General features: G+C 44.8%; 1 protein-coding gene across 2 annotated transcripts in view; it reads left to right on the forward strand.

The window, feature by feature from the left end:
* The first annotated feature begins 22,817 nt into the window (after positions 1 to 22,817).
* LOC144818754 (uncharacterized) overlaps positions 22,818 to 27,507 on the forward strand; it is a 250,040-nt gene continuing 245,350 nt past the window's right edge. For both annotated transcript variants that reach the window (XM_078676469.1, XM_078676470.1), the window contains exon 1: positions 22,818 to 22,970. In XM_078676469.1, the coding sequence (XP_078532595.1) occupies positions 22,947 to 22,970 (24 nt within the window). In that variant the 5' untranslated portion in view covers positions 22,818 to 22,946. The remainder of the gene's footprint in view (positions 22,971 to 27,507) is intronic.

Below are 27,507 nucleotides of genomic sequence, written 5' to 3' on the forward strand. Positions count from 1 at the left end.
TTTTTCCCTTCTTTATCCCGCCACTATTCTTCTCAATCTAAATAACTGGCTAACATATCCACCACTCAAATTACTTTCATATTTTCACAATGCTGATTCACCACTATTCCTTTATGGGTTTCGAAGAAGCGTGCTACTCGCCCAAAAAAAACTTCAACCCCCCCATCAAGGGTAGCAAGCGCTATATAAATGCAAACCTTTCTCCCTCTTCTATCCCTCTACTATCCTTTTCAATCCAGATAACTGACTAACATATCCACCAGTCAAATTAACTTTCATATTTTCACTATACTAATTCACCACTAATCCTTTATGGCACAGTTTTCCAAACTTTTCATGTTGGTGACACACTTTTTGGAGATGCATCATTCTGGGACACAGTAAGGCAGTGTAGCGAATGAGCCCGCCTTAAGGGGGGTTCGGGGGAGTTCTCCCCCCGGAAGAGAATTTTGAAATAAAAGTGGGCAAATGGTGCATTTTCAAGCAAATTTGAGACCATGAGGTCGAACACAGGCCCCTGCAGCGTCCTGTGTCTCCCTCCCTCTGTCTCCCTCCCTCTGTCTCCCTCTCTCTCTGTCTCCCTCCCTCTCCCTCCCTCTTTCACCCTCTCCCTCCCTCTCCCTCTCCGTCTCCCTCTCTGTCTGTCTCAGTCTCTGCCTCTATATGTCTGTTCCTGTCTCTGCCTCTATCTGTCTGTCTGTCCCTGTCTCTGTCTGTCCCTGTCTCTGTCTGTCCCTGTCTCCCTCCCTCTGTCTCCCTCTCTGTCTCTCTGTCTCTGTCTGTCTCTGCCTCTATCTGTCTCTGTCTGTCCCTGTTGCTGTCTCTATCTCTGTCTGTCTCTGTCCCCCACCCTCTCTCTGTCTCTCTCTCTGTCTCCCTCCCTCTCTCTGTTGCTCAATCTGTCTCTCTCTCTATCTCTCCCTCTCTCTGTCTCCCTCTCTCTCTCTGTCTCCCTCTCTCTCAGTCTCCCTCTCTCTGTCTCCCTCCTTCTCTCTCTCTGTCTTCCTCCCTCTCTCTCTCTGTCTCCCTCCCGCTGTCTGTCTCTGTCTGTCTGCCTCTGTCTGTCTCCCTCCCTCTGTCGCCCTCTATCTGTCTCCCTCCCTCCCTCCCTCTGTCTGTCTCCCTCCCTCTGTCACCCTCCTCCGTCTGTCTGTCCCTCTGTCTGTCGCCCTCTGTCTCCGTCCCTCTGTCTCCCTCCCTTTCTCCCTCCCTCTCTCCCTTCCTCTCTCCCTCCCTCTCTGTCTCCCTCCCTCTGTCACCTTCTGTCTCTCCCTCTCTCTCTCTGCCTCTGTGTCCCTCCGTCTCCCTCTCCCTCTGTTTCCCTCTCTGTCTCTCTGCCTCTGTGTCTCTGTCTGTATCAGTCTCTGTCTGTCTGTCCCTGTCTCTGCCTCTATCTGTCTGTCTCTGTCTGTCCCTGTCTCCCTCCCTCTGTCTCCCTCTCTGTCTCTCTCTGTCTCTGCCTCTATCTGTCTGCCCCTGTCCCTGCTTCTGCCTTTATCTGTCTCTGTCTGTCCCTGTCTCTGTCTCTATCTCTGTCTGTCTCTGTCTCCCTCTCCTTGCCTCTCTCTGTCTCCCTCCCCCTCTGTCTCCTTCCCTCGATCTTTGTCTCTCTCTCCCCCTCTCTGTCTCCCTCTCTCTCTCTCTCCCTCTGTCTCCCTCCCTCCCTCTGTCTCCCTCCCTCTGTCTGTCACCCTCCATCTATCTCCTGCTATCTGTCGCCCTCTATCTGTCTCCCTCCTTCTGTCTCCATCCCTCTGTCTCCATCCCTCTGTCTCCATCCCTCTGTCGTCGTCCCTCTGTCGCCCTCCTCCCTCTGTCTGTCTCCCTCCCTCTGTCTGTCTCCCTCCCTCTGTCTGTTGCCCTCTGTCTCCCTCTCTCTGTCTCCGTCCCTCTGTCTCCATCCCTCCCTGTCTCCCTCCCTGTCTCCCTCTCTCTCTGTCTCCCTCTATCTCCTTCTCTCTTTGTCTCCCTCCCTCTGTCACCCTCTGTCTCCCTCCGTCTCCCTCTCCATCTCCCTCTCTGTCTCTCTGCCTCTCTGTCTGTCTCAGTCTCTGCCTCTATCTGTCTGTCACTGTCTTTGCCTCTATCTGTCTGTCTGTCCCTGTCTGTCGGTCCCTGTATGTCCCTGTCTCCCTCCCTCTGTCTCCCTCTCAGTCTCTGTCTGTCTCTGCCTCTATCTACCTGCTCCTGTCCCTGTCTCTGCCTCTATATGTCTCTGTCTGTCTCTATCTCTGTCTCTCTCTCTGTCTCCCTCCCCCTTCCCCTCTCTCTCTCTGTCTCCCTCCCTCTATCTCTGTCTCTCTCTCCCTTTCTCTCCTTCTAACTATTTCTGTATCCCTCTCTCTCTCTCCCACCCTCTCTCTCCCTCTGTCTCCGTCTGTCTCCCTCTTGTCTGTCGCCCTCCCTCTGTCTCCTTCCATCTATGTTCCTCCATCTATCTCCCACTATCTGTGTCCCTCCCTCTGTCTCCATCCCTCTGTCTCCCTCCCTCTGTCTCCATCCCTCTGTCTCCCTCCCTCTGTCTCCATCCCTCTGTCTCCATCCCTCTGCCTCCATCCCTCCATCCCTCTGTCGCCATCCTCCCTCTGTCAGTCTCCCTCCCTCGGTCTGTCGCCCTCTGTCTCCCTCTCGGTCTCCGTCCCTTTCTCTCCCTCCCTCTGTCTCCCTTTCTCTCTCTCTCCCTCGGCCTGTCTCCCTCTGTCTCCCTCTCTCTGTGTCTCACACGGTTACCCTCTCTCTCTGTGTCTCCCACGGTTTCCCTCTGTGTCTCCCACGGTTTCCCTCTCTGTCTCCCTCCCTCTGTCTGTTTCCCTCTGTCTCCCTCCCTCCTTCCATCTCCTTCTCTCTGTGTCTCCCACGGTTTCCCTCTCTCTCTGTCTCCCTCTGTCTGTCTCCCTCTGTATGCCTCCCTCCCTCTGTCTCCCTCCCTCCCTCTATCTGTCTCCCTCTCTCCCTCTGTCTGTCTCCCTCTGTCGCCCTCCCTGTCTCCCTCCCTCTATCTCCCTCTGTCTCTCACCCTCTGTCACTTCACCCCAGCTTCCCAGGCACACACACAGCCGCACCTGAGTACTTCGCAGGTCTTTAAAAGACCATTTACTGGGAGATGTTATGCAATAGATGAGGCATAGGGAGAACAAAGCTTTCAAAGCTATGCCTCTTAATTAGCAGCAGTTATGTGCTAAGTGCCGGTTATTATCGGAGTCATCCCGCGACACACTGTTACAATCTGTACTGTATCTTTAATAGCATGTGCTGCATAGATCTTTTACTACATTCTGTATTCCTAACAGAGTTTTGCTAATGTTGCATTCTATCAAATTGTGTCAGTTGCTGCTTGTACATTCAAGTTCCTGTAGCTGATGCTGTGCTGTCATTAAACTATTTATTTATATAAATTCCTGCATAATTATTACAAATTTGGCGACAAGGATAAAGCTACTCCAGCCATCTGCAGCACAGGAGCGGAGTTTTATGGATTTCTTCATGGATATTTGATCATCATTGGATATTGAGCCCTACAAGTTTCTACAGGACCGCCATTCTTCTCTACATCGTAACCAGCTTCATTTGCGAGTGACCCTGCTGAGCGCCAAATTCTCAAAGCACTCAGAGCTATTTTGGGAATTTTATTCGTATTTGGCAGAAATTTACCTCTGGGCTCGAGCGATTTGCTGCTGTTGAACACGTCACCCAGTTCCAGCCTCTGACGCGCCTACCTCCGTGTTCCAACTGCGGAAGTGTATACCGAACGCTGTCATCTGGAATTCTACTACGCGCCTCTAACACGGAGAGCATCACGACGTCACCGCGTCTGAACGCATCGACGTCATCACGCTTGAATTTAACGTGACGTGCCTCCATTTTGTATGGCATCTCCTAGCAACCAACACACGGCCATCGGAAATCACCGCGGAAAGAATATTTGATGTTTTAAACAACATTATCTCAGACGGCAACAACATAAAAAGCGGTAACTTTGGGGAAACACATTTAAGCAATTTACTGTGCTTTGCAAACATTTTCAAAACACGCTACTTAAAGCGTTTTCAAGATACGCTATTTAATGTGTTAACATATCATTTATTCGAGTTAAATATCTATTCAACTGACTCTACAAGTGAAATTTGGAGCACAAAATAACTGTTTCACAAATAATTTTAGACTCAATTTCACAAGTATATGATATTAACTTCAACAATTTTAAAATCTTACTAAGGGCACTATGATGTATTGCAAGTTACTGTCTTAAGATATAAGAAATTATTTACATATTTATATTACCATTATATGCATCATAATTTACTAATGTTATTCTGTTCCATCATACATAATAATTAGTACAGTATTTATATTAAGATGCAGTTCGATCCACCAGCTAAGTTTCTGCAAGTAAAAGGTGACCCTCCCATGCCTTGGGCTAGATGGAAGGAGGAGTTCTATAATTATATGAGAGCTATTGATGGGGAACGCATGGGTTCCGAAAGAAAAAAAAGTATTCTGTTACATTGTCTTGGCTCAGAAGGCCAAGAGGTTTTTAGAACTTTACCACAAATTACAGTTGCTTCAGGAAGTGGTGATTCTCTAAATGTATATACAGAAGCTCTCAGTAGGTTAGAAAAAAGGTTTAAACCTACAGCCAATATAGCATTAAATCGCTTTAAATTCTATACCAGGGCACAAAAGCAAGAAGAATCTTTTGATGATTTTCTTACAGCTTTAAGATCTCTAACATTACATTGTAACTTCGGTGCAATGGCCGATGAAATGATCCGCGATCAAATCATTGTGCACGTTAAGAACAAAAAAATTCAAGATAAATTATGGTGTATTGGTGATCCAAATTTAGAGGAAACTATTGCCATTGCTAAGTCAACTGAATTGTCTGAAAAGTGGATGGGTATTGTGGATAAACAAAGTTCCAACCCCAGTAAAACTATATCTGAAGAGGAAGTATGTGCTGTTAGAGCTAAATGGAATGAGAAAAATACAATATCTAATCAACAAAAAAACAAAAATTCCATAAATACTGGAAATAGGAGACCAGAAGTCTTAAATAATACATGGTCTTGTTTTAGATGTGGTAGCAGGTCTCATATAGCTTAGTTTCAAGGTTGTCCCGCTATAAACAAAACATGTAATGTCTGCGGTAGAGTAGGACATTATGGTAGTGTTTGTAGGGAAAGACGCTACAATACACAATGGCGTGGAAGTCTATCAACACGTCCGCCCTCCAATAGCATGACACCTTCAAAAATTTCCTCTCTCAATGAGATGGAGGAAGAAAAACAAATTCCTGAGAAAGGTTATGTAGTATCTATTGTTCAAAGTGGGTGTACACAAATTACAAAAAGGAAATCTCCTAAATGTACCTTTCATGTTTTCTCAATTGCTATTGAACTTATGGTGGATTCGGGTTCCCCTTGGACCATCATTACCAAAGATTACTTTAATGAAAAGTTAAGCAATGTGTGTGATTTAATTAATTTGCAACAATCAGACATTTTAGCAGAAGGATTTAGTGGATACATGATTGATATAGAAGGGTTCTTTAACGTTCAGTTAACATTCAGAGGCAGAGTAGCTCAAATTAAATTATACATTGCTGTGAAAGGTATAAATGTTCTAGGTTGGCAAGATCAATGGGAATTGGGTATTAAACTAAATCCACGAGCAAAAGATCCCATTTCGATGTGTACCGATCAGGAAATGATTGGTTCTATTTATCCCAGTGCAGAGGAGTACAATAACATTATGTTTTGGAGCAAAAAATTTGATAAAGTATTCAGTGATCAGTTGGGTAAGCTAAAAAATTTTGAGCATCAGATTAAATTGAAGGAAGGTGCTGTTCCAGTTAAACAAAAACTTAGAGGAGTTCCTTTAAATATCAGAGATGAACTTAAGAAAATGCTGGATGATTTACTTAGAGACAATATAATAGAACCTATCGAATCTGCAGAATGGGTTTCGCCTATTGTTTTAGTGCGAAAACATGATAAATCTTTGAGAGTCTGTGTGGATTTAAGAGCGCTCAATTCAAATATCATTGTGGATTGCCACCCTTTGCCAAATATTAATGAGCTTGTTTCGTTGTTTGATGGTGCACAAATCTTTTCCACTTTTGATCTTAGGTCCGCGTACCATCAAATTGAGTTAAGTGAAGACTCTAGAAAATACACGGCATTTATCACCCCCATGGGTTTATTTCAATTTAGGAGGATGCCGTTCGGATTAGCATCCGCAGCCTCAGTTTTCCAACGTGTAATGTTCCATATTTTTAAAGACTGTGAGGTATTTGTTAAATGCTTCCAAGATGATATTTTGGTATTCTCTAAAGATGAATGTGAGCATGTTTCACATCTGGAGGTAGTATGTAGTAAACTGGAAGATTTTGGACTCACTCTTAAAGCACACAAGTGTAAGATATTCAAAAAATCAGTTGAATATCTGGGACACACATTGTCAGGGGAAGGTCTGGTTCCCAAAAGATCTAATGTGGAAGCTATCCTCAAAGCTCCCTCTCCAACTAACAAAGAACAACTACTTTCTTTCTCTGGCATGTGTGAGTACTATAGTAAGTTCGTGATAAACTTTGCCACAAAGATGGAACCATTAAGAAAATTACTAAGGCGCAATAATGAATTTATTTGGGGTTCCGAACAAGAAAAAGCTTTTGTGGGTATCAAAAATGAAATTGTTAACTCACCCACCCTAAAACCTTTTCGGATGGGTAAAGAATGTATTATCACAACAGATGCGAGCTTGTATGGTTTAGGTTGTGTATTATCTCAGTCAGATGGAGTGCTTGAATGGAATGTCGCATTTTCCTCAAGGACTCTAAGTGAAACAGAACGCAGGTATGCAGTCATAGAGCGGGAGTTGTTGTCGTGTGTATGGGCAATAGAACATTTCAGAATATATATTTGGGGAAGCAAATTTCTTCTCAGAACAGATCATAAGCCTCTCGTGAATATTCTATCAGTTGGGGGTGGTTGGAATGCTACAGCCAGAATTGCATGGTTAGCTTCCAAGTTACAAGAGTATAATTTTTCAGTTGAGTATATTCCTGGAAAAAAAATGTTATGGCTGACTGTTTGTCACGTCTTCCGGTTGACAACAAAGAGGACAAAATCAATGTTTTGAAGGAGTTGGATTTTGTATTAAGTTTATCTGATGTTGTGTCTTCACAATATCAAGAAATTTCTGAACAATTTTGGTTGGAATGTCAAGATAAGGATGAGAAATTTGTATCACTTAGAAAAATTTTAATAGAGGGTTGGCCAAACAAAACCAAGATCAAAGATGATTTACTCCCATTCTTCAATGTTGCTGATGAATTACATTTTCAAGGGAAGTTTGTGTTTAAATCTGATAAATGTATTCCACCCGCTGGAGTTCAAGAACTTATTTTAAATTTGGCACACAAAACGCATCCTGGTATTTCTAGTATGAAGCGTTTAATTAGACTTAATTTTTGGTGGCCAGGGATGGACCGGTTCATTGATCGAACTGTTAGGGACTGCCCTGATTGTTGTGCCAAGGACAAAATGTTAAAGCTGCATGTTCCCCCACTCAAACCGGTTGAATGGCCTGTTTTTCCTTGGAGCAAATTAGCTTTTGATATATCGGGTCCGTTTCACAATCTACCAGAGACCTCACGTTTTGCATTAGTAATGATAGATTATCATTCTAAATGGCCAGAGGTTAGATTTGTTGCTAAAGTTACGTCTGAGGTAGTTATTTCATTTTTCCAAGAGATATTTGCAAGGGAGGGTAGTCCTGCTGTACTAGTGTCAGATAATGGGGTACAGTTAGTCTCATCTGAGATGCAAGCGTTCTTACATTCTTGCAATATCAAACATATTCGCACTTCCTTATACGAACCACATGAGAATGGACAGGTTGAGTGTTTTAATAGAGTTTTAAAAGGATTTGTATTTGACGCTGTTAAGAAAAAAAGAATTGGTTAAATACTTTAAGAGAAAAGCTGTGGATGTATCGCATTACTCCTCATACCACTACAGAAGTAAGTCCTTTTAGGTTGCTCAAAGGCAGGGATCCCGCGTCATCTGTGTTTCCTTGGTGGCTGAAGGAGAAGTGCAAAAATATGTGTCAAAGTGAAATTAATATTCAGGATGTTGCTAATAAAGTAGTGGACAAACAAGCCAAATCTGCTGTATGGTACAACCGCAGATGGAAAACCAAAGAGCATGATATATCTGTGGGAGATTGGGTCAGAGTTCAGAAACCTTTCTTTGTCGGTAAGAGTTTGAGTAAGTTTGGCAGACCCATTCAAGTTAAAAGAGTTTTCAGTAACTCAGTCATCACCCAAGATGGTAAGGCTTGGAATATTAGAAAAGTTGCTAAATGTCCGCTACAAATTGATCAAGGTAGAAATTATAATGTTGATTCCTCTTTTCCCTCTGTTCCTGAATCTGTGGCATCCAGAGTCAAAGATGATGCGCGCATCAGGAAAAGACCAAATTCTTTCCAAGATTTTGTGTAGTGTTTTCTCTCATATATTTGTTGTAAAGAAAGGGGATGTGTTACAATCTGTACTGTATCTTTAATAGCATGTGCTGCATAGATCTTTTACTACATTCTGTATTCCTAACAGAGTTTTGCTAATGTTGCATTCTATCAAATTGTGTCAGTTGCTGCTTGTACATTCAAGTTCCTGTAGCTGATGCTGTGCTGTCATTAAACTATTTATTTATATAAATTCCTGCATAATTATTACACACACCCACCATTTGCAGGCGACACAGTACTGTGTCGGGACACACAGTTTGGAAAGCTCTGCTTTATGGGTTCCGGAGTAGCGTGCTGCTCGCCGGAAAATGCTTCAGCACCTCATCAGGGGTATTAAGCGCTATATAAATGCATTTACAATACAAAACAATTAAAAGCTGCTGCCATTGCCTCCTGAACAGGGCAGGTGATAGGCATGGACAGTGTGGGCAGCTGCTCAGGGCCCCTCGCCTGCTCGCAGACGTGGGGCCTCGCACCTTTAAAGACTCCAGAGTTTCGAGGTACATGGGGGCCCCTAAGAATTTATATTTTTTCTTTTTTTGATCTATCTCCCCTGTAGGCCTGTCTATGTGGGACTAATGGCTGCATCTGCATGTTGATGACAGCAATTAGACAGTTAATTACAGTGCCCTTGCCTGTGAAGGGTGCCCTGCCCATGTCTCAATGAAAAGCAGAATATCCTGCAGGGCGCAAAGCAAAAGATAGATTGGCGGCGCATCACAATGGAAACTGCTCACCTAGAACAAGTGGAAAGGGAGCAGAGAGACGAATAAAATGGGTATGACAAACGGAAGAAAGTAGAGGGGGAGCAGATAGGTGTGAGTATGGCAGTGAGACAAGAGGTGCACGCAGAGGAGCAGAATCAGCATGTAAAAGTGGATGGAGCAAGGTTTAAAGTGTGCTAAGTCACTCAAGTCTTAGACCCGGTATTAAATTAAAATGGACATTGAAAAGGTGCCCTATATTCATGTCCTTAACTTTGCCTGCAAAAACATTGATCCAGTGTCTGCACAATGAATGAAAGTTCTGAAAAGCAGGTGATGAGATGGGCCCGCCCTCCATTTTTGCACTCACCCTCTGAGAGAAAAAACAAATCTTAACTCTGCAGCAGTGCCACCCTTCGCTGCCTTTAATGTAACTTAAACGAGACTCATTATAGTTCTTTCACAGTCTCATCAGGTCAGAATTGGAGCATTTTCAATATTATATACAAGGAAGCCATAGATGTTGCTTATTTATCTTATGAAACTAATAACCACTGACAAAGCCAATAGTACTGGGTTCTTGTAGGTGTAATTTTACTTGTTGTAATATTTATCTGGAGGCAATGACAGAAGCAGCAAAATACCAGTCGGGCGGCACACTATGCTAAGCACAGATTTGTATAGCTTACATGTTTTTAAGCCAGGGTCTTAATTACATTAGCCATGCCCCTTTGTAAGTCCCCCCAGTTTTTTCATCCTACTTAAAGCCCTGCTGTCAGGTCAGTATGTAGGCCGTTTTTTTGACTAGTTGTTGACCTGCTTTATGGTCAGGTGAGCCGGTTTTTACTGGTGATTTTATGATATTAAAGCAAACATTGCCTGTAGCAAACTGCCCTTTTTTGCAAACATGGGATTCTTCTTAAGCTAACTATCTCACTAATGGGGGCCCCTTTTATTTTGGTACAGAGGCCTATTTTCTACCCAGTCTGATGCTGCATGTTAGGCAGGGCCACTGGAATTATGAGATTGTGCGGCGGCGGCGATTTCTGCATAATTATGCATTTGTCGCATTTGCCACATAATTCATCTGCTGCTACATCATCTACAGATTTTAACAACAAAATTGCTTTCTATCTCAAACGGTTTCAAAGTTACTAAAAATGCAGTGACGTGCCTTGCCGCATTTGGGAAGGCCTTTTGAAAAGCTGGAAAAGTCAACTTTCTATTTCCCACTGCTAAATTTGGGTGTCAAATTGGTACTAGTGGGGTGCAACCAATGCTCAAACAGTGTTACCAAGTTTAAAAATGGCAAAAAAATGAAGTAATACTATTTCAAAATCTGCTGGATTATGCCGCATGATTTGCCTTTTCTTGCCACATAATTTACTCAAACTGACATATAATTTAGCCTTCTCCTGCCACATAATTCCAGTAGTCCTGATGTTAGGGTAATCCATTACAGTGATTTTGTTCCTGTTTATATTTCCCTTCTTTACTTAATCTTGCATTCCCCAAGAGTGGTAGCTATTTCCAGCATGTGTGTTTCTGTAATTCGGATGACACACATATCTACATAAAAATCTCGTCTCCAAAGGACATTCTCTCCCTGAATGAGGCCTTGAAGCTGACTGTCCACTGGCTCACCTTCAACCAGCTCAAACTTAACGCAAAAAAACCCAAGTTTCTTCTTATCTCCCACCCAAAACTAATCCAGACATCCAAGAATGGATCAAGGCCATCACAGCACTAAACTGCTCTCCTACCATTGTGGACTCTGCTAAATCCTTGGGAATAACTCTAGAAGGCAGCTTGAACATGCGTGGCCATAACAATTCAATGGCCAAAGCTGCCAGATTTCACCTGAGTTACCAAAGAAACGAAACCCTTCCTCGACCCCACGGACCTAAAAATGGCAACCCAGGCACTAGTCATCTCTAGACTAGAATACGGCTGCTCTACTCTTGCAGGTCTTCATAATAACTCTCTGGCCCCACTGAAAGCCTGACTCAACGCCGCCGCCAGACTCCTAGCCGGTTATAGGAAATTCGACCACATCTACCCCCCACCTGAAAGCCCTGAATTGGCTTCCTCTCGAGGCCAGAATCCAAATTAAGTTGACCTGCATTACTCACAAGACTTTATACTCTAATTCCCCTGCTTTTCTTGCCCAGAAACTCGTAATATCCGGAGGGACCAGAAACTCACGGTCTGCCAGAGACCTTCTCCTCCAACCAGCTCGTTTCCGGAAAAAGAAAACTTACAACCGGGCCTTCTATTGGCCGCTCCAAGAATATGGAACTCTCTCCCGCTCACCATCAGAAGACTGTCATCTTTTGCACGCTTCAAAAAGGAGACCAACATTTTCCTTATGGGCAAATTCCTTGCCTAACGACCGCATTTCAATCTACTCTACGACCTTGCACCACGCGCCATGATGGCTTTATCCTTGACTTTCCAGGATGATACCTCCCAGCCCTCTGGGCTTCCCATCCGGGAGCTGGGACTAACTACTCTCTTGTTTAATAACTCTACCTGTTTTTATCCCAAAATGTATCTCGAAGTTGAGACTGCCTGGGTTGATTTTTTTTTCCTACATAACGTACATAACCCTTGTATCCCTTTGATATCCTCCCCTCCTATGCCTCTTGTATACCTGTAAAGTGCTCGGATACCCTCATGGGTCTGGTTCGCGCTCTATAAAACCTAAATAAATACATAAATACAAATTTCATTTTACAGCATATTACTCTTGGATGATGCACCCTTTGTACTGAGTAGCCTCCAGATCTTTAGAGCAGGCTACAGTTGAGCACTTTGGAGTTGAGGCTGCAGGCAGTACAACTTTCACACTGTGCCTGTCTGTGGGTCAAAAAGGTGTTAAGATTACATGATCATTCAAAATATGGCCTCTGCAGAGAGCAATGGTCCTGCATTCCAGTTGCGATTCTATGCAAATGTGCGTGAAGGAGCTACTTATTGGTCAAAACAACAAGATGAAAGTCAAAAAATGTATTGTTGGTACTCATTTAGCTTAAAAAGCTAACAACCATTGACAAAACCCAGTCGTGGCCGGCATGACTCTGGGTGTGGAGACGGGGGAGTCGCACGGAGGAAGCTTTAATTTTAATTATCAACAAAAATAACTTTCCTTAGCCGGCCCGATCTGGTCCGGCATCGTCTCTACTTCTCTGCTCCTCGCAGGAAGCAGGCAGCCTCCCTCCCCTCCCCAAAGCCAATCACAACGCTGCAATGGCAGCGTTGTGATTGGTGGGGACAGCGCCCAGCCAGGCACCTTTGGGGAGGCTACTTTGTCCATGTAGGCTGCATGCAGCCTACACGGAAAACATATCAGAGAGTCATGACTGGGTTGATCGGCCCCAGAGGGCCGACCAAACTATCAAGGCCTGCAACATTGAGCTAGCCAGTCCTCCCCTGCCCTGTTGCAGGACCGCCCATCCGCCCGCCCCCAACCAAACCCTTCTGCTTTCTCGCAGTGTGAGAAGCAGTGACATAAAATGGTATTCATACCATTTTATGATACTGGTTCTCGCACTGCAAGAAAGTTGCGGGGCGACGCTCCTCCGCCCACATGGAGGAGCCACTGCTCCTTCGCCCACATGGAAGAGCCACCCCTGACAAAACCAATACTCCTGGCTGTTATTAGGTGTATGTCAGTTGTTGTGTTATATTTCTGGATTCAATCACAGAAAACAGAGAGAGGAACCAAAGTACCACTCAGATGGAACACTATGGGAATCACAGAAATGTATATTGTATTTAAGCTAAGCCTTAATTACATGAACCACACCCTTTGTAGAGACCCACCCATTTTTGCAGCCCACTTAAAGCCCTGGGCTTGTGGAAAGGGAGACAGGGGAAGGAGAGAGATAGATGTAATGTACAGAATCAATGCAAACAAGGTGGTAGAGAGATGAGGTGAAGGGCATTGCATGCAAATGATAACAATGTAAGAGGAACGGAATCCAAGCAAAAAAAGTAAGAGGTGGGCAGATTGGTGAACTTTGAAATGCAGAGGTCCCTAATAAAACATACTATAATTTGTGTTGTGCCAGGCAACCTTTACCCTTCCCAGTGGTTTGGGAGATTCACCCTCCCCAAGAATACTTTGAAAAGTGGCAGACAACAGTATTTGTGGCTCAGTTTCCATAAACAGTGGTCATGACGCCACATGTGTGATCTATTCTAACCAGTCTAAATTGCACTCCTGCCTTTTCCCTTCTTCCTTCTGTAACCCCCTCTTTCCCATGTGCTCCATTTTACCCTTTCAATCAATACAATTTCCTGTCTGCAACATTCTCCATCAGTAATCACCTCTCCTCATTGTGTACTGTTCTCTAGTACCCAACATTCTGCTCTCTAAGCTCCTTTCTCGGTGGTACACCATTATAACTCCATGTGTACCCTTCCTGAATAGTCTCCTATTTTCCTGGAGCTATTTGCATGTGGGTCCTAGTGTAAACATTACTGCTAAATCGGGTAAATATTCTTTTTGCAACTATCTCTGCCATACCTGGGTCAGAATTAACCTGGCCAAAGAGGATGCTAAAAGTTATCTCTGTCTGGGCTCAAAATATGTATACGTTAGACACTGGAACAATCCAGGAATTCGACATTTCAACTTACTTCAGAATGCAGGTTTGTGTAGGGGATGAAACATATTTAAATTGCAATGGTCAGCAGGTCACAAGTTTTAGTTGGCTATCAATAAAACATATTTACAGAGCTTAGTACTGGTAAATATGTGATATTAGGCGCTATATAAAAAGAGTCATTGTTCCATTTACTTTTCCTTGCAATTGATGCATTCGTACCCCTAGAAATGTGTTCCTATGCATGGGTAGACATTACCATTCTAAAATAGTTCAATCAAAATAATATATGTCTGATTTACACCAATGGCTCTCACTGTTTTGCGCAAAAAATAAGTTTATGTTGAAACTCTCAAATATGAAATACTGCAGCACAGGAGGTACATGGGAGAATAGTGCCAACACACCACACTGATCCATCGTCCTAGCTTTTAAAATTAACTCAATGTACAATCATGGTTACTACTTAGAGAATTCATCCTTATTTTCATGTGCAATAAGACTGTTATGTACACTCAAAACGCTAACATGCTGTGAAAGTCTTCTCAGGAATGTGACACTGTATGATCAAATGTGATTCCCGGCTCAAAGATTTTTCACACAGTGTGATCGTAGGCAAGGAAAGCTGATACAATATGTGGCCACCTGCGCAGCATGCCAAGGCTTTAGCGTGGAAGCAAAAACCTGGCCAGTGGTGAGCAAAACAGACAGGAGAAACCACGAGCAGTGGGCAGCCCAATTTACCAACTGGAACGGTGATAGGTTTCTACGTACCAGCTCTCTTGGTTCACTCAGTTCTAGAGTCTGTGGGGCCGATTCACAGAACTAATTTACAACAAAATCCTAAACTTACTACTTTTGGTATTCACAGAAGGCATTTAGTAGTCTTAAATTAGGCCGTTGTCTTAAATTAGGATTTTGCCTTAAATTAGGATTTTGTCTTAAATTAGGATTTTGTCCTAAATTAGGATTTTGTCCTAAATTAGGATTTTGTCCTATGTTAGGATTTTGTCTCAAATTAGGATTTTGTCCTAAATTGGATTTTGTCTTAAGTTAGGACTTTCCTATTCTGCCCAGGGCCCCACATATCCAAGGACTGGCCCTGCTCCTGAATCAGGGCTTTAATTGGGCCGGGTCTCACCAGTGCTGAGCAGCTGCAGTTTTTAAAAGGGAGCCTCGAAACGGGTCTCTATCGGGCTCTATTTTGTGCCCTGGCACAGGCGGTCCCTTTTTTCCAGACTGCAGTGACAGCAGGCACATTGATGTGCCCTGCTCACAGTGCTCACTTCTCACTAATTGAGACGTTACGGCATGACTTCATGCCAGGTGAGCTTTGTAGCGGGAAGGGAAATCCGTTAAAGAGAGTCATTTTATCTCTGGATTTCCCTTCACCTTTTGAAATTCAGAAGCAGCAACTTTGTCATGGTGTCACCAGGGCTTTAAGTGGAAGCTTTTTCAATATTATTTACAAGCCACAGTTGCTACTTATTTCTCTTAAGCAACTAACAACCATTGATGGATCCAATAGTCCTGACATGTTGTAGGTGTAATATTACTTGTTGTACCATATATCTGGATGCAATGACAGAAACGGCAAAATACAAGTCAGTCGGCACACTATGCCAAGCACAGATTTTTAGCTTACATGTTGTAAGCCACGCCCTTAATTATGTCGGCCACCCCCCTTTTAGAGACCCACCAGTTTGTTCATCCCAATTAAAGCCCTGTCCTGAATCATAAGCTTAGGTCAGACGTTGTAGGGGTTGCCAAAGCCGGATGCTCCAACTGAGCAGCATCTTCCTCCACATTGTGCTTTTACTGCACTCACTTTTTAGGTTCCTTGCCCAAGGAGGTACCTTGGGTACTCGTACAAAAGGAGGTACTCGTTAGGTACCTCCTTTTGGTCCTGACCTGACCTCACTCCTTTTGCATTATTTTCACTTGATTTCACTCGATTTCCGGAATATGCGCCCCCCTCTTATTATACTTCTTTGCGCTATCGCTACCCTAGTGGCCCCTTTTTCTAGCCCCCACACCACACCATCCCCGTATCTCCTTATCATGGCTTCCATTCGAATTAAGTCTGGAATTAACTGCTTCAAAGTCATTGATCCCCCAATCTGTCCAAAGCAGCAGCAAAACGGTTCAATCACAACACCATTGAACAATTTCCAGATTCCCTCTTTGTTGACCAATTCCATAATGGGCGTCTAGGGAAGATCAAAAATGACTTCATTTTCTTCACTCACGACATCCCTTCCTGGTCCTCCAGCTTCTTCAATTCCTTCAAAGTCTCCTCCTCCTCTTCTTTCCCGCATGGGAAGCAGTTAAAAATGTCTCCCTCTGCTTGCTTTAATAGCTATCTCACCATTACACTTTATAACAATGGCACTGTCATGATCCAAGCTACAGACTCCTGTCTCTCTCTCTTTGACCACCTCTTCCACTCCCTGACTCCCACCCCTGCGACTACGATCTCTCCCGATTCTTCTTCTTCTAGCTCGTCTACTTTCTCCCTTTCTCCCCCCATGACCCCTCTATATTCCTTCAGACTGCTCTCCCGGGAGTCACAGGTCTACCCTTTATCCCTCCTTCTCTTGCTCCCTCCCTTCCCATTCTTCCCCCTTCCCAATTTGATCTCCCCCTTACCTCGTCTGCTTTACCTCCGGCTTCTCCTCCCCACCCTGCATCTCCCCAATATTCCAATGCCAGCTCCCGCCCCCTAACCCTCCTATTCCTACCCATCTCCCGCCTACTTACTCCACCTTTCTTACAACCTGATCTACCGATCAACCCGCCTTACCCTCCCTCCCTCCTTCTCCTCATCCCTTTCCGATCTTCCCCTTCCCTCATTTCTTCAATTCTGTTTGTACCTACCATTTAGCCCAATCCCCCTACTCTGCCTAGTTCCTGTCCCCCTACATTCACCTGTCATAGCCCATGGTACCTGGCCTGCACCTTCTCACTTCTCCCCATTCCTCTGGCCCTCCATTGACTCCCCTCCGTGTACAGCCGCTTCACCTCTCATCTCCCCATACCTCTGGCCAGCCATTGACCCTCCTCTTTCACCTCCCTGTACAGCCCCTTCTCCTCTCATCTTACTGTATCCCTGGTCTTCCCTTGACCCCCCCCTCTTCCCCCCTCCATCTCTCGCCCTCCCTCTCTACTTCTCAATTTTCTCCTCGTACTGATGATCTCTATTCTTCACCTCTGCTCAACACCAGTAAAAATATCACTGTAACTCCATCCACTCCTTTCTACCACCATCTTTCCCCACCTTTGACCCTTGCACCCCAACACTCTCCCAGGTCTCCATCATCCCCCTGTCCTCCTTCGCCTACTTCACTCCCTCCCTTAACTATCAATCCACCCAACACTCTGTGCTCAGCCACCTCTTCCTGGGAAATAAACTTGATTCTCTCATCTCTTCCATTTCCCAGCTTGAAGCATCCATTTCACTTTTAAGTGCTAAGATATCCCCCTTCCCTAATAACCCCCGAGGAATTCCTTGCTCCCGTGCCCCAATAAAGCCAACCACAGTCTGTCCTCCACAGACATCGCCAACTTACTGGCTAGCTACAAGACTACCAACGCCAATCCACCTACACCCTCCTCTCCTAACAATTCTACTCAATTCACCATTCAGACCATCTCTTCGGTCAGACCTTACCAGCCTCCCTCTCACGGGCACCCTGATTCAAGAATCTAATCCCTATTCCCCTTAAAAGCCCAAACACTTCCATCACCAAAACAGTTGCGTCGGAGCTACATTGCTCCACAACTGCAAATCTGCAACCAAACACAAACTGGAAATCTCTGACACTATCTCCCACCACAATCTCGACATGCTCTTCCTCACTGAGACCTGGTTTAATGTCTCCTCTCAAACTTTGTTTGATCTTCTGATACCTACCGACTACTATATCCTCAGAAACGACAGAGCAGACAAGATCGGGGGAGGTGTTGCTATTATCTTCCGATCTTCCTTCAAATTAAAGCTTTTCCTACCATCTTCTTCCGCACATTCAAATGCCTATCCCTAGAACTTCAAGTTCATCATGGCTCACCCTTCAGGTTTCATGCCATCTACCACCCGCCCGGTAATGCTCTTCCTTCATGGAGGAACTCACCGACTTCATTAGTGACCAATATTCTCAAAGCGACAGGCAGATCTTCTTAGGTGACTTCAATCTCCACTGGGGATTGGTGGAAGACTTGGCTGCCAACAAGCTTGCCACCTTTCTCTCAGCTAACAATCTTGTCTAACACTGATTGGAAATTACACATGCCAAGGGCTCAATTCTGGACCTTGTTATTTCTAAATCTGACCTGCTGACCATTGCTCCCCCTATCCATGTAGGCTGGTCAGACCATTTCCTCATTCCCTTCCGTTTTCACCTATCGCACGTTATAAGTCTCGGCCAACCTAAAAGGGCTTCTACCTGGTTCCGCAATACTAAAAACATTGATCTTGCGTTTCTGTGTGATTCTGCTATGCGTTCACATCCTAGTCTAGACCCTAACGTGGATTTCAATTATCTCACCCCCCATTGCCTCTCTATCCTAGCAGTCGAGATCAACAATGTTGCTCCACTCCAAAGCAAAAGGAAAAGACCCACCCCTCAGCACCTTGGTGCAATAAAGCTCTCTATGACAAAAGGAAAAATCTTAGAATCTTGGAGAAACATTGGAGACAATCTCCATCCACCTCCAAGCTCTCTCTTTTACGATTGGCAAGATCCAAATACCACAAGCACATCACCCATAAAAAAGCATCACAATTCAGATCCGTCCTCGACTCAGCTAAAAATAGACCCAAAAAACTTTCCAACCTCTTCAAAAACCCAAAGTGCTCTCCCCAAACCATCAAACCTGAGGATACTTCAAAGAAAGCACCTGAATTCGCTATATTCTTTGATGAAAAGGTCAAATCACTGGTGGATCAGGTCACCCACACCACCCCCATTGAGGAGCGAAAATCTTTAGTCACTTGGCAGAATTTTGCCGCCATCTCGTAAGATGACCTCCTCAAATGCATCCTCGAAACCAAACCCTTCAACCATTCTTCTGACCTCATACCTTGTGTCATCGCCATTGATTTTTATACCAATACTCTCTCTTATTGGACCAGGCTAGTTAATCTCTTCCTCAGTCAAAGATCTCTCCCAGCTGTCCTCAAACCAGGACAGGTTACCCCCCTTCTAAAAAAAAACTACACAAATGCAAACAACCTCAATAACTTCCGCCCCATCACCAATCTCCCTTTTCTTTCAAAAATCACAGAAAAATGTGTTGCAAAACAACTTTCCCAACACATTATGGACAATAATCTCCTTGATGTGTTCCATTCGGGCTTTATTCAAAATTGCAGCACTGAAACAGCCCTGCTGCAAGTGATCGATGATGCGCTGCATATACTCGATTCTGGGGAATCATGCCTTCTGATTCTTCTTGACCTCTCTGCAGCCTTTGACACTGTTAATCACAACACCCTTGTTAACACTCTTCAACAGAGAATGGACGTGGAAGGCACAGTGCTTAAATGGTTTGCCTCATTCCTCTCGGACAGATCCCAAATGATCAAGATTGCGAACAGTCTCTCGTCTCCACTGGTGGTTGGTCAAGGCGTCCCTCAAGGTTCTATCCTTGAACCCACTCTGTTTAATCTCTATCTGGAACCATTAGGGAACCTCCTCAGCAAATCTGGAATCCTTTACCATCTATATGCGGATGACACCCAAATATACCTCAAGGTGTCTTCCTCACAAGATTTCTGACTACTCAACTCTACTCTCAACTCTATTCACTACTGGATGTTAGTTCACCAACTCATTCTCAATCCCTCCAAAACTGAATTCCTCCTGTCTTCCTCTATCTCCCCGCCTCCTGTTCAATCCTAGATGGATCAGCTGAATTTATTCAACAGTAAACCCATAATTCTCGACTGCACTAAATCCCTAGGTGTCATACTTGACAAAAGACTCAACCTAATTCACACATCAACTCCATTGCCAAGAACGCACGTTATCAGCTGCGCCTTCTGTGGGGGATTTGTCGGTTCTTCCCGGAGAAAGACCTAAAAACCTTGGTCCAATCACTAGTTCTCCCTAGACTGGATTATTGTAATTCTCTTCTGACTGGCCTACCCAAATCTCACCTCTCCCCCCGCAAATCCATCCTCTATTCAGCAGCTCGCTTCATTTCAGGGTCCAAAAGAAGTGACCACATCACTCCCATCCTGTCTTCTCTCCGATGGCTTCCCATCAAGGCAAGAGCTATTTACAAAATGACCAGCATCACCCACAAAGCCTTGCACACTTCCTCCCCTCGCTATATGGCGAATAAACTGAAATTGTCTGGAGGCTTGAGACCTTCTTGGAATGCGGAAAAGTTTCTGCTGGAGCCTCCCTCCTTCAAAAGGGAAATATCAATGGCTCAATCGTTCTCAGGTAATGCGGTGAGAATCTGGAACTCTCTTCCTCAATTGCTCCGTGCCACCACCTCCATCCGGATCATCAAAGCTGACCTCAAATCTCTTCTATTCCAAAGATACTTTCAGAACTAATTCCTTCATTCTCAGACCCCGCCAGGAAGTTCATTAGTCAGTGTACATTTTTTATATTTATTTAATTTTTTGGACATTCCTTGCTTACTGTGTTTGATATTGTGGTCTTGCCTTATGTTTTTCCTACCTCCTCTTGCCTACTGTGTTTGATACTGTGCCCTGCTATTTTGTACGTTCTATTTTGTAACATTTCTCTCATGTAACGTAACTGGTTCTATCGGGTAAAGTCCACTCTTTATAAAAAAACATTAAATAAATAAATAAATGAAAAGGAGGGTTAATCTTTAGGAGGGCTAAGCAAATTGCTCAGGCTGCACTGAAAGATGGTAGTGTACATGAGACACAGACTGTTTGTTCAGAGGTGCTCTTTCAATCTTACAAAATTATGTGTTTTTAGAAAATTATGTACTTAAATAATGTATTTTTGCTGTTTTAATTCTCTGGTAGATGTACCGAAGTATTGTATATTCGTAAGACGTCTGCAGCAGCCGCCGCAATTCTGGGCCAGTAGAGAGGGCCCGTGCGGAGCGGCCCTTGGGGCACACACACCCTTCCGCAAAACAAAGCAGCGGGCTGTGAAAACACCAGATGCAGGCAGAAGCCCTGTAGCCACATTCGAATAAAATAAAATACGCCACGGACTCTCCTGGACTTCTTTACTTTTTCTTTCGTCCTGGCTGCCATTTTTCTGCTGCTCTCGGCCGCTTTTCTCTGGACCCTGACCCGCCATCTTGCCCATTCCCTCGTCCTTTAACCCTCTTACCTTGTTTCCCCCTTGACGATCCTCAAATGTTTCTTCCCTTTTCTGATTTGCCTTTTCTCCATACCCGTGTATCCCTCCCAACCTCCCTTGGTGTTGTGACTGCATCCCCCCTGCGACCCCACTTAATGGAACTGTGCTTTTTTGTATATAGAGATAACTCTAATCACTAGTATATGCAGTAGACCTTTGTACTCTCTACCATTCCTATGTGACTCTTAGAGTATATCCATTCGTATTCCTTCCCTATGTATATAGAGATAACTCTAATCACTAGTATATGCAGTAGACCTTTGTACTCTCTACCATTCCTATGTGACTCTTAGAGTATATCCATTCGTATCCCTTCCTTGTGTATATAGAGATAACTCTAATCACTAGTATATGCAGTAGACCTTTGTACTCTCTACTATTCCTATGTGACTCTTAGAGTATATCCATTCGTATTCCTTCCCTATGTATATAGAGATAACTCTAATCACTAGTATATGCAGTAGACCTTTGTGCTCTCTACCATTCCTATGTGACTCTTAGAGTATATCCATTCGTATCCCTTCCTTGTGTATATAGAGATAACTCTAATCACTAGTATATGCAGTAGACCTTTGTACTCTCTACTATTCCTATGTGACTCTTAGAGTATATCCATTCGTATTCCTTCCCTATGTATATAGAGATAACTCTAATCACTAGTATATGCAGTAGACCTTTGTACTCTCTACCATTCCTATGTGACTCTTAGAGTATATCCATTCGTATCCCTTCCTTATGTATATAGAGATAATTCTATAATCACTAGTATATGCAGTAGACCTTTGTACTCTCTAGCATTCCTATGTGACTCTTAGAGTATATCCATTCATTTCTCTTCCTTGAGTGACTTTACTATTTGTACATTTGCAATTTTTCTTTCTGTTTGTATCTCTTCCTTGTGTGACTTTACATCTTGTACATTTGCAATTTTTTCCGTTTGTATCTTTTATGTAACGCATGTAATCCTTAGTCCTTATGTTTTGCAACTGGCTCTTATGTAAAGCGCTCTGACACCTTCGGGTAAAGTTCGCGCTATATAAAATCGCATTAAATAAAATAAATTAAAATATCAGTTCTATTCGGAAAACAGGTCCCTTAAGCTTCTAGCAGAGTTAACGCTGTGCGGGACAGGAACCGGAAATCTGTCGACGAATGACAGCAGCTTTCTCACAGAAGAACGCGGCTCTTCGGCGCAGTTCAATTAGTCTTACGGCCTTTTAGTACTAGCTCATTGTCTGTACATTTCACAGACGGAAAAATAACACTGTAATAAGAATAATCTATCGTATGTTATTGCAAGTAGGTTGGAAATGGCAGTAATAGTAGACTAAACGTTATGTGTTCCGCTCTGTGTATTCAAAGTAGCACCTCACGAAGAAATATTCCGAGATTACCACTCTTTTTGGGGGGGAAGCAATCACTCCGCTGCAACCTAGAAACCTTTCAATCCTGACTTTTGCAGGCAAATGTTTTCTCAACAGAGCATGCAGGAATGCTCTTTTTTGGCACTTCCTTTGTGCGCCTGCGTCACAGGGATGGCGCTCGTGATTAGTATCCCATTTAAAGCAGATGCGCAATAGAATTGAATGGGGATGGGGTTTTCTTGACACCGCTTGTTTGAGAACCGTCCCAGGAAGGGGAGTGTTACGTCCGGATTCTGTCTCCCAAGTCTCACTCGTTGCTTAGTGAGGGCTTTAGAGACAACGCTTACGCCCGGGAAATACAGGAAGAAAATCAGACGAGATATGTCCCTGCAGGGTCCCGATAAGGTAAGCGAAGCGCATTGAACACTTAAGATATACAATCTGTGGTTAGACACTGTATTTATACGTCTGTTTAGGCATTTAGGACATTTGTAAGATATGACTACGTCTTCGGTGACCTTGGAACATAGGTGCAGACTTGTAACATCGAAATGTAAGTAGGGAGAGCGAGGACGGGAGTAATAAGGACCCACAAAAAACGTTTATGCAAACTAGAACTAAATAAAAGAGAAAGGATTTAATTTAACGATTCCCACCCAACGAGAATAAAACTTTGGAAGTCAAACTACTGATGCTGAAGTACCTCCGCAACATAAACCACCGCTGACCGCTCTACCACACTTTCGATCTCTTGCCTCCCATGGTATTACGGTCAAAAACCCTGACTGGTTCTCCCACTAACTCTTGCCCTCTAGTTCTTCTCGATCGTGCCTCTCACCAATATGTGAATTGGCATCTTCAAAGGCTCTCTCTGCCCTGTGTCCTTTGTGCTTCTTGCTCTGTTCTACCTCGCTTATAAAACATTTCTTTTGCCATTGCACCTCCCGACAGGAAGCAAGTTTGAAACACAATCTTTTTCTTGCACCTACGAAACAGTCTAGCCGAGACTTGCATGCACATTCTTTCTTAATGGGAAAATCAGTAACATCAGACCAGTTTCAGCCTGTTGAACTTAATCAGTGAGGTGCAATTTAGAGGTAAATCAATTTACGGCTGGCAGAATACATGGATTGCTGTCCTACAGACTTGAAGTCAGTACAAATATTGTTTTTTTGTTGTGAAAATAGGACCACACGAACCACTACCATATTCTATCCTTCCTTCAATCAATCAATCAATCATTTGTAGAGCGCGCTACTCACCAGTGAGGGTCTCAAGGCGGTACGTGTGGGGGGAGGGGTAGGCAGCTACTGGTCCAACAGCCAGGTCTTGAGGCGTCTCCTGAAGGTCAGCAGGTCCTGGGTCATACATAGATGAGGGGGGAGGGAGGGTGTTCCACGTCTTGGCAGCGAAGGATCTGCCACCGGTGGTCGTTCGGCGGATGCGTGGGACGGTAGCGAGGGTGAGGCTGGTGGAGCGCAGTTGGCGGTTTGGGGTGTAGAAGGACAGTAGTTCGTTGAGGTATGCTGGTCGGGCGTTGTGGAGTGCTTTGTGTGCGTGGGTTAGGAGTTTGAAAGTGATCCTCTTGTTGACCGGGAGCCAGTGCAGGTCTCGTAGGTGGGTGGTGATTCGGCTGTGGCGGGGGAGTCCGAGGATGAGGCGTGCAGAAGCGTTCTGTATGCGCTGGAGTCTCTTCAGGAGTGTAGCCGATGTTCCTGCATTGAGTGCGTTGCCAAAGTCCAGCCTGCTGCTGACGAGCGCCTGGGTGACTGTTCCCTTGGTTTCGGTGGGGATCCATTTGTAGATTATCCGGAGCATTCGGAGGGTATTGAACCAGGAGGAGGAGACGGCATTGGCTTGCTGTGTCATGGCGAGAGTTGAGTCTAGGATTAACCCCAGGTTGCGTGCGTGGTTAGTGGGGGTAGTGGCAGCTCCCAGGGTGGTCGGCCACCAGGAGTCTTCCATGCGGAGGGGGTGGAGCCAAGAATGAGGACCTCCGTCTTGTCAGTGTTCAGTTTCAGGCAGCTGGCCTTCATCCTTTGCTCCGCTTGCGAGGGAATTCGATCTTCATAAATCACAGTACTTCTGTACCCCCAAATCTTTTAAAATTCTTTTAATTGAGTTTTCCACTGCAGAAAAAAACTGGAGAAATTGCTTGGCATATCTTAGTACAGCGTACAGTAAGTTTCAGATCTAGTTATTTCAGCATATAGACTATAGCCTCACAATACAAGAACCGCTCCCAAACGTTTATAGGGGAGAACCTAGGGGAAAGCGGGAAGGAGGAAAAGGGGGTAGAAAGTAGCTACACGGCAGGATTTGAGCGGATCTGATTCCTACATTACTCTTTCCAGCCACACTTGTAAGGGAATGCAATCAGTGGGCAACACACAGCCGCCCCAAGTGCTCGCCCATAAGGCACCCAGGGTAGCAGGTATAGCAACAAAGTACATCTCAAAGCAGTGACCAGATATCTTTAGGGCGTGTCCTCACTGGCTTTTAATTCCTAATAGGCAGTTAGGTTGTCCTGACAATATTCAGCATCCTTGAGCCAATCATCCTTCACTTGACATAGCCTAGCAGCACAACCTGGGGGTTTCCCCCAGTTGTAGGCCCGTGACTTCATCAATGGTATAAAAAACGTTATGCCAGAATCGCGCAGCCCCAGGCCAAGTTCAGGCCACGGCGCTAAGCAACAGGGGCAGTGTGCATCGTCAGTGAGGCCTAACCTATGCAGACGCTCCAGAGTGCGATAAAGCCTGTGTAGATTCTGAAAATGCACTAAGTGCAGTCAGAAGTTGAACAATAGCACTCGAGCTTGGGAACAACAGGAATGCCACTGGTCCACTGAAAATAGTGGCTGCAAGAACATCAGCCCACACCTGACTAGCGAGGGGACACGCACTGGCACCATTGCCTGCATGCAGCCAGATGATGAGCCTTGTGGGGACGGGTCTACCAGGATAGCCTCAAGGACCCAGAATGTGGGGGGCGCGCAGGGAACAAAATATGAAGCACTCCTATCACCACTTGTAGTTGGTAATAAGTTAAATTGTCCATAATGGTGATGTCAGGGCCCTGCAGGACTTGCTGTGGTGTAATGAAGGATCCATTGGGATAGATGGCACCCATGGTAGTGAGTTGCAGCTTGCGCAATCTATTGCATGTGCCTGTATCTCGTGTAATGAGCTTGGTGGGATGACCAATCAACCAGATCGAGGATAAAGAGGTCATGCACCTGAGCTCTCTTCCGTAGTTCATTCCAAGCTCAGATCGTGCAACCCTCTGCGTCAAGCGTTGCTCTAGGGTATCTTGGGGTCTGGTACAGTGCCACCAGGAGGGGGCAGTATACTCATGTTCGGGTGCCTTGTGAGCTAAATATTGCGCAAGGTTAAGGCAGTAGTGTGCGAATTACACCTGCCCACTGTAATAATGAAGGTCCATATCTGGTGCATCCATCCCGTCCTGCTCAAAGGTGAGCGTAAGCACCTCCCATGCAATCCTAGGTTGTTTCACCTTCACAAGCGCCACCAAATGTGACCGGAGACGTCACTTAGAACAGAGTGGGATTGGAAGGTTAATGAGCAGGTAGAGGAATTTGGGTAATACATTCATCTTTGCTGGGGCCAGTCTGCCAGCCAAAGAGAACGGGAGTTTTATCCAGCCATCCACCCACCACTCCAGCCAATCCATCTGGCGACCATAGTTGGACCTCCAAAGGACATCCAGGTCACAACTCAACCAGGCCACCAGGTACTTTACTGGCTCAGTTGCCCATTGCAGAGGAAACTCTGAAGCAACCTCTTGACTTTTCGCTGTAAGTGGAAAATTGACTGGCTCAGTTCAATTTATCGTAATTCCAGAGAGCCCGCTAATTCGAGAAAATTCCCTGATTAAGGGATTTAAATTGTAACAGGTGTTTTTGATGTACAGAGTAATATCGTCTCCTACATAGATATCAATATAACTCGGTGCGAATGCGAGGGCTTGATGGGAGTGAAGTTGTTTGAGTTGAGCCACAGAAGGCTCCATCGCAGTGGTGAAAAGGATAGGTGAGAGAAGACATCCCTGATGAGTGCCACACGATACAGGAAAAGCAGGCGTGATCAGCCGTTTGACTCAGAGGCGAGTCATGGGTTGTGCAAAAGCAGGCCAATTAGTCTAATGAACTTGGGGCTTATACCGAGTCAGGACAATAGTCCAAAGAGTTACGACCATTTGAGCGAATCAAATGCCTTGGTGGCATCCAAGAAAAGCGCTGAGAGTGGGTTCAATGGTGTGCAGTAGTACAAAGAAGGTGCAGAGATTGTGGGACCTGGACCGCCCGGGCACAAACCCTGACTGGTCTGGCTATAAGAGGCAACAGCAGAAGCATCGGTTTAGCGAGCATCTTGTTATCCATGTTAATCATGGATAGCAACCTGTATGAGTCCCAATGCTGCAGGTCTCTGTCTGACTGTAAAGTAGTGTCAGTCAGCGCCTCTTGCAGAGAGTAGGGTAGCACACCCCTCTCAAGGGACTCTTCATACCTTGCAAGAAGGTGCGGAGCCAGCAGGGGATGTATTCTTTATAAAATGCAGCTGTAAGACCATCTAAGCTATGGGCCTTTTCTCCAGATATTGCACTTATTACCTTTACAACTTCTTCCTCTTGTGAGCGGTTCATCAGGGGACCTGCAGTGCCCGTCCTCCAACCATAGCAACTGTACTGAATCAAAAAGAAGTCAAGGTCTGGCAGAACAGTGGCCCATACAGTGTCTGTACCTCTGAATCTGACATGCGCTGACTACATACTGAAGGGAATTGACGGAAGTACCAGACTATCACCCTAGAGGTTAAACTTATATTGGGTCACCTGGGCCTGGCGGCATTTCAAGACTTTACAAGTTTGCTCTTCCTCAATAGTTCTGATCTATTTCACACCATGCAAGCTGCCTGGAAAC

The sequence above is a fragment of the Lissotriton helveticus genome, chromosome 2_1, assembly GCF_964261635.1.
Source record: "Lissotriton helveticus chromosome 2_1, aLisHel1.1, whole genome shotgun sequence".
Lineage (NCBI taxonomy): Eukaryota > Metazoa > Chordata > Amphibia > Caudata > Salamandridae > Lissotriton > Lissotriton helveticus.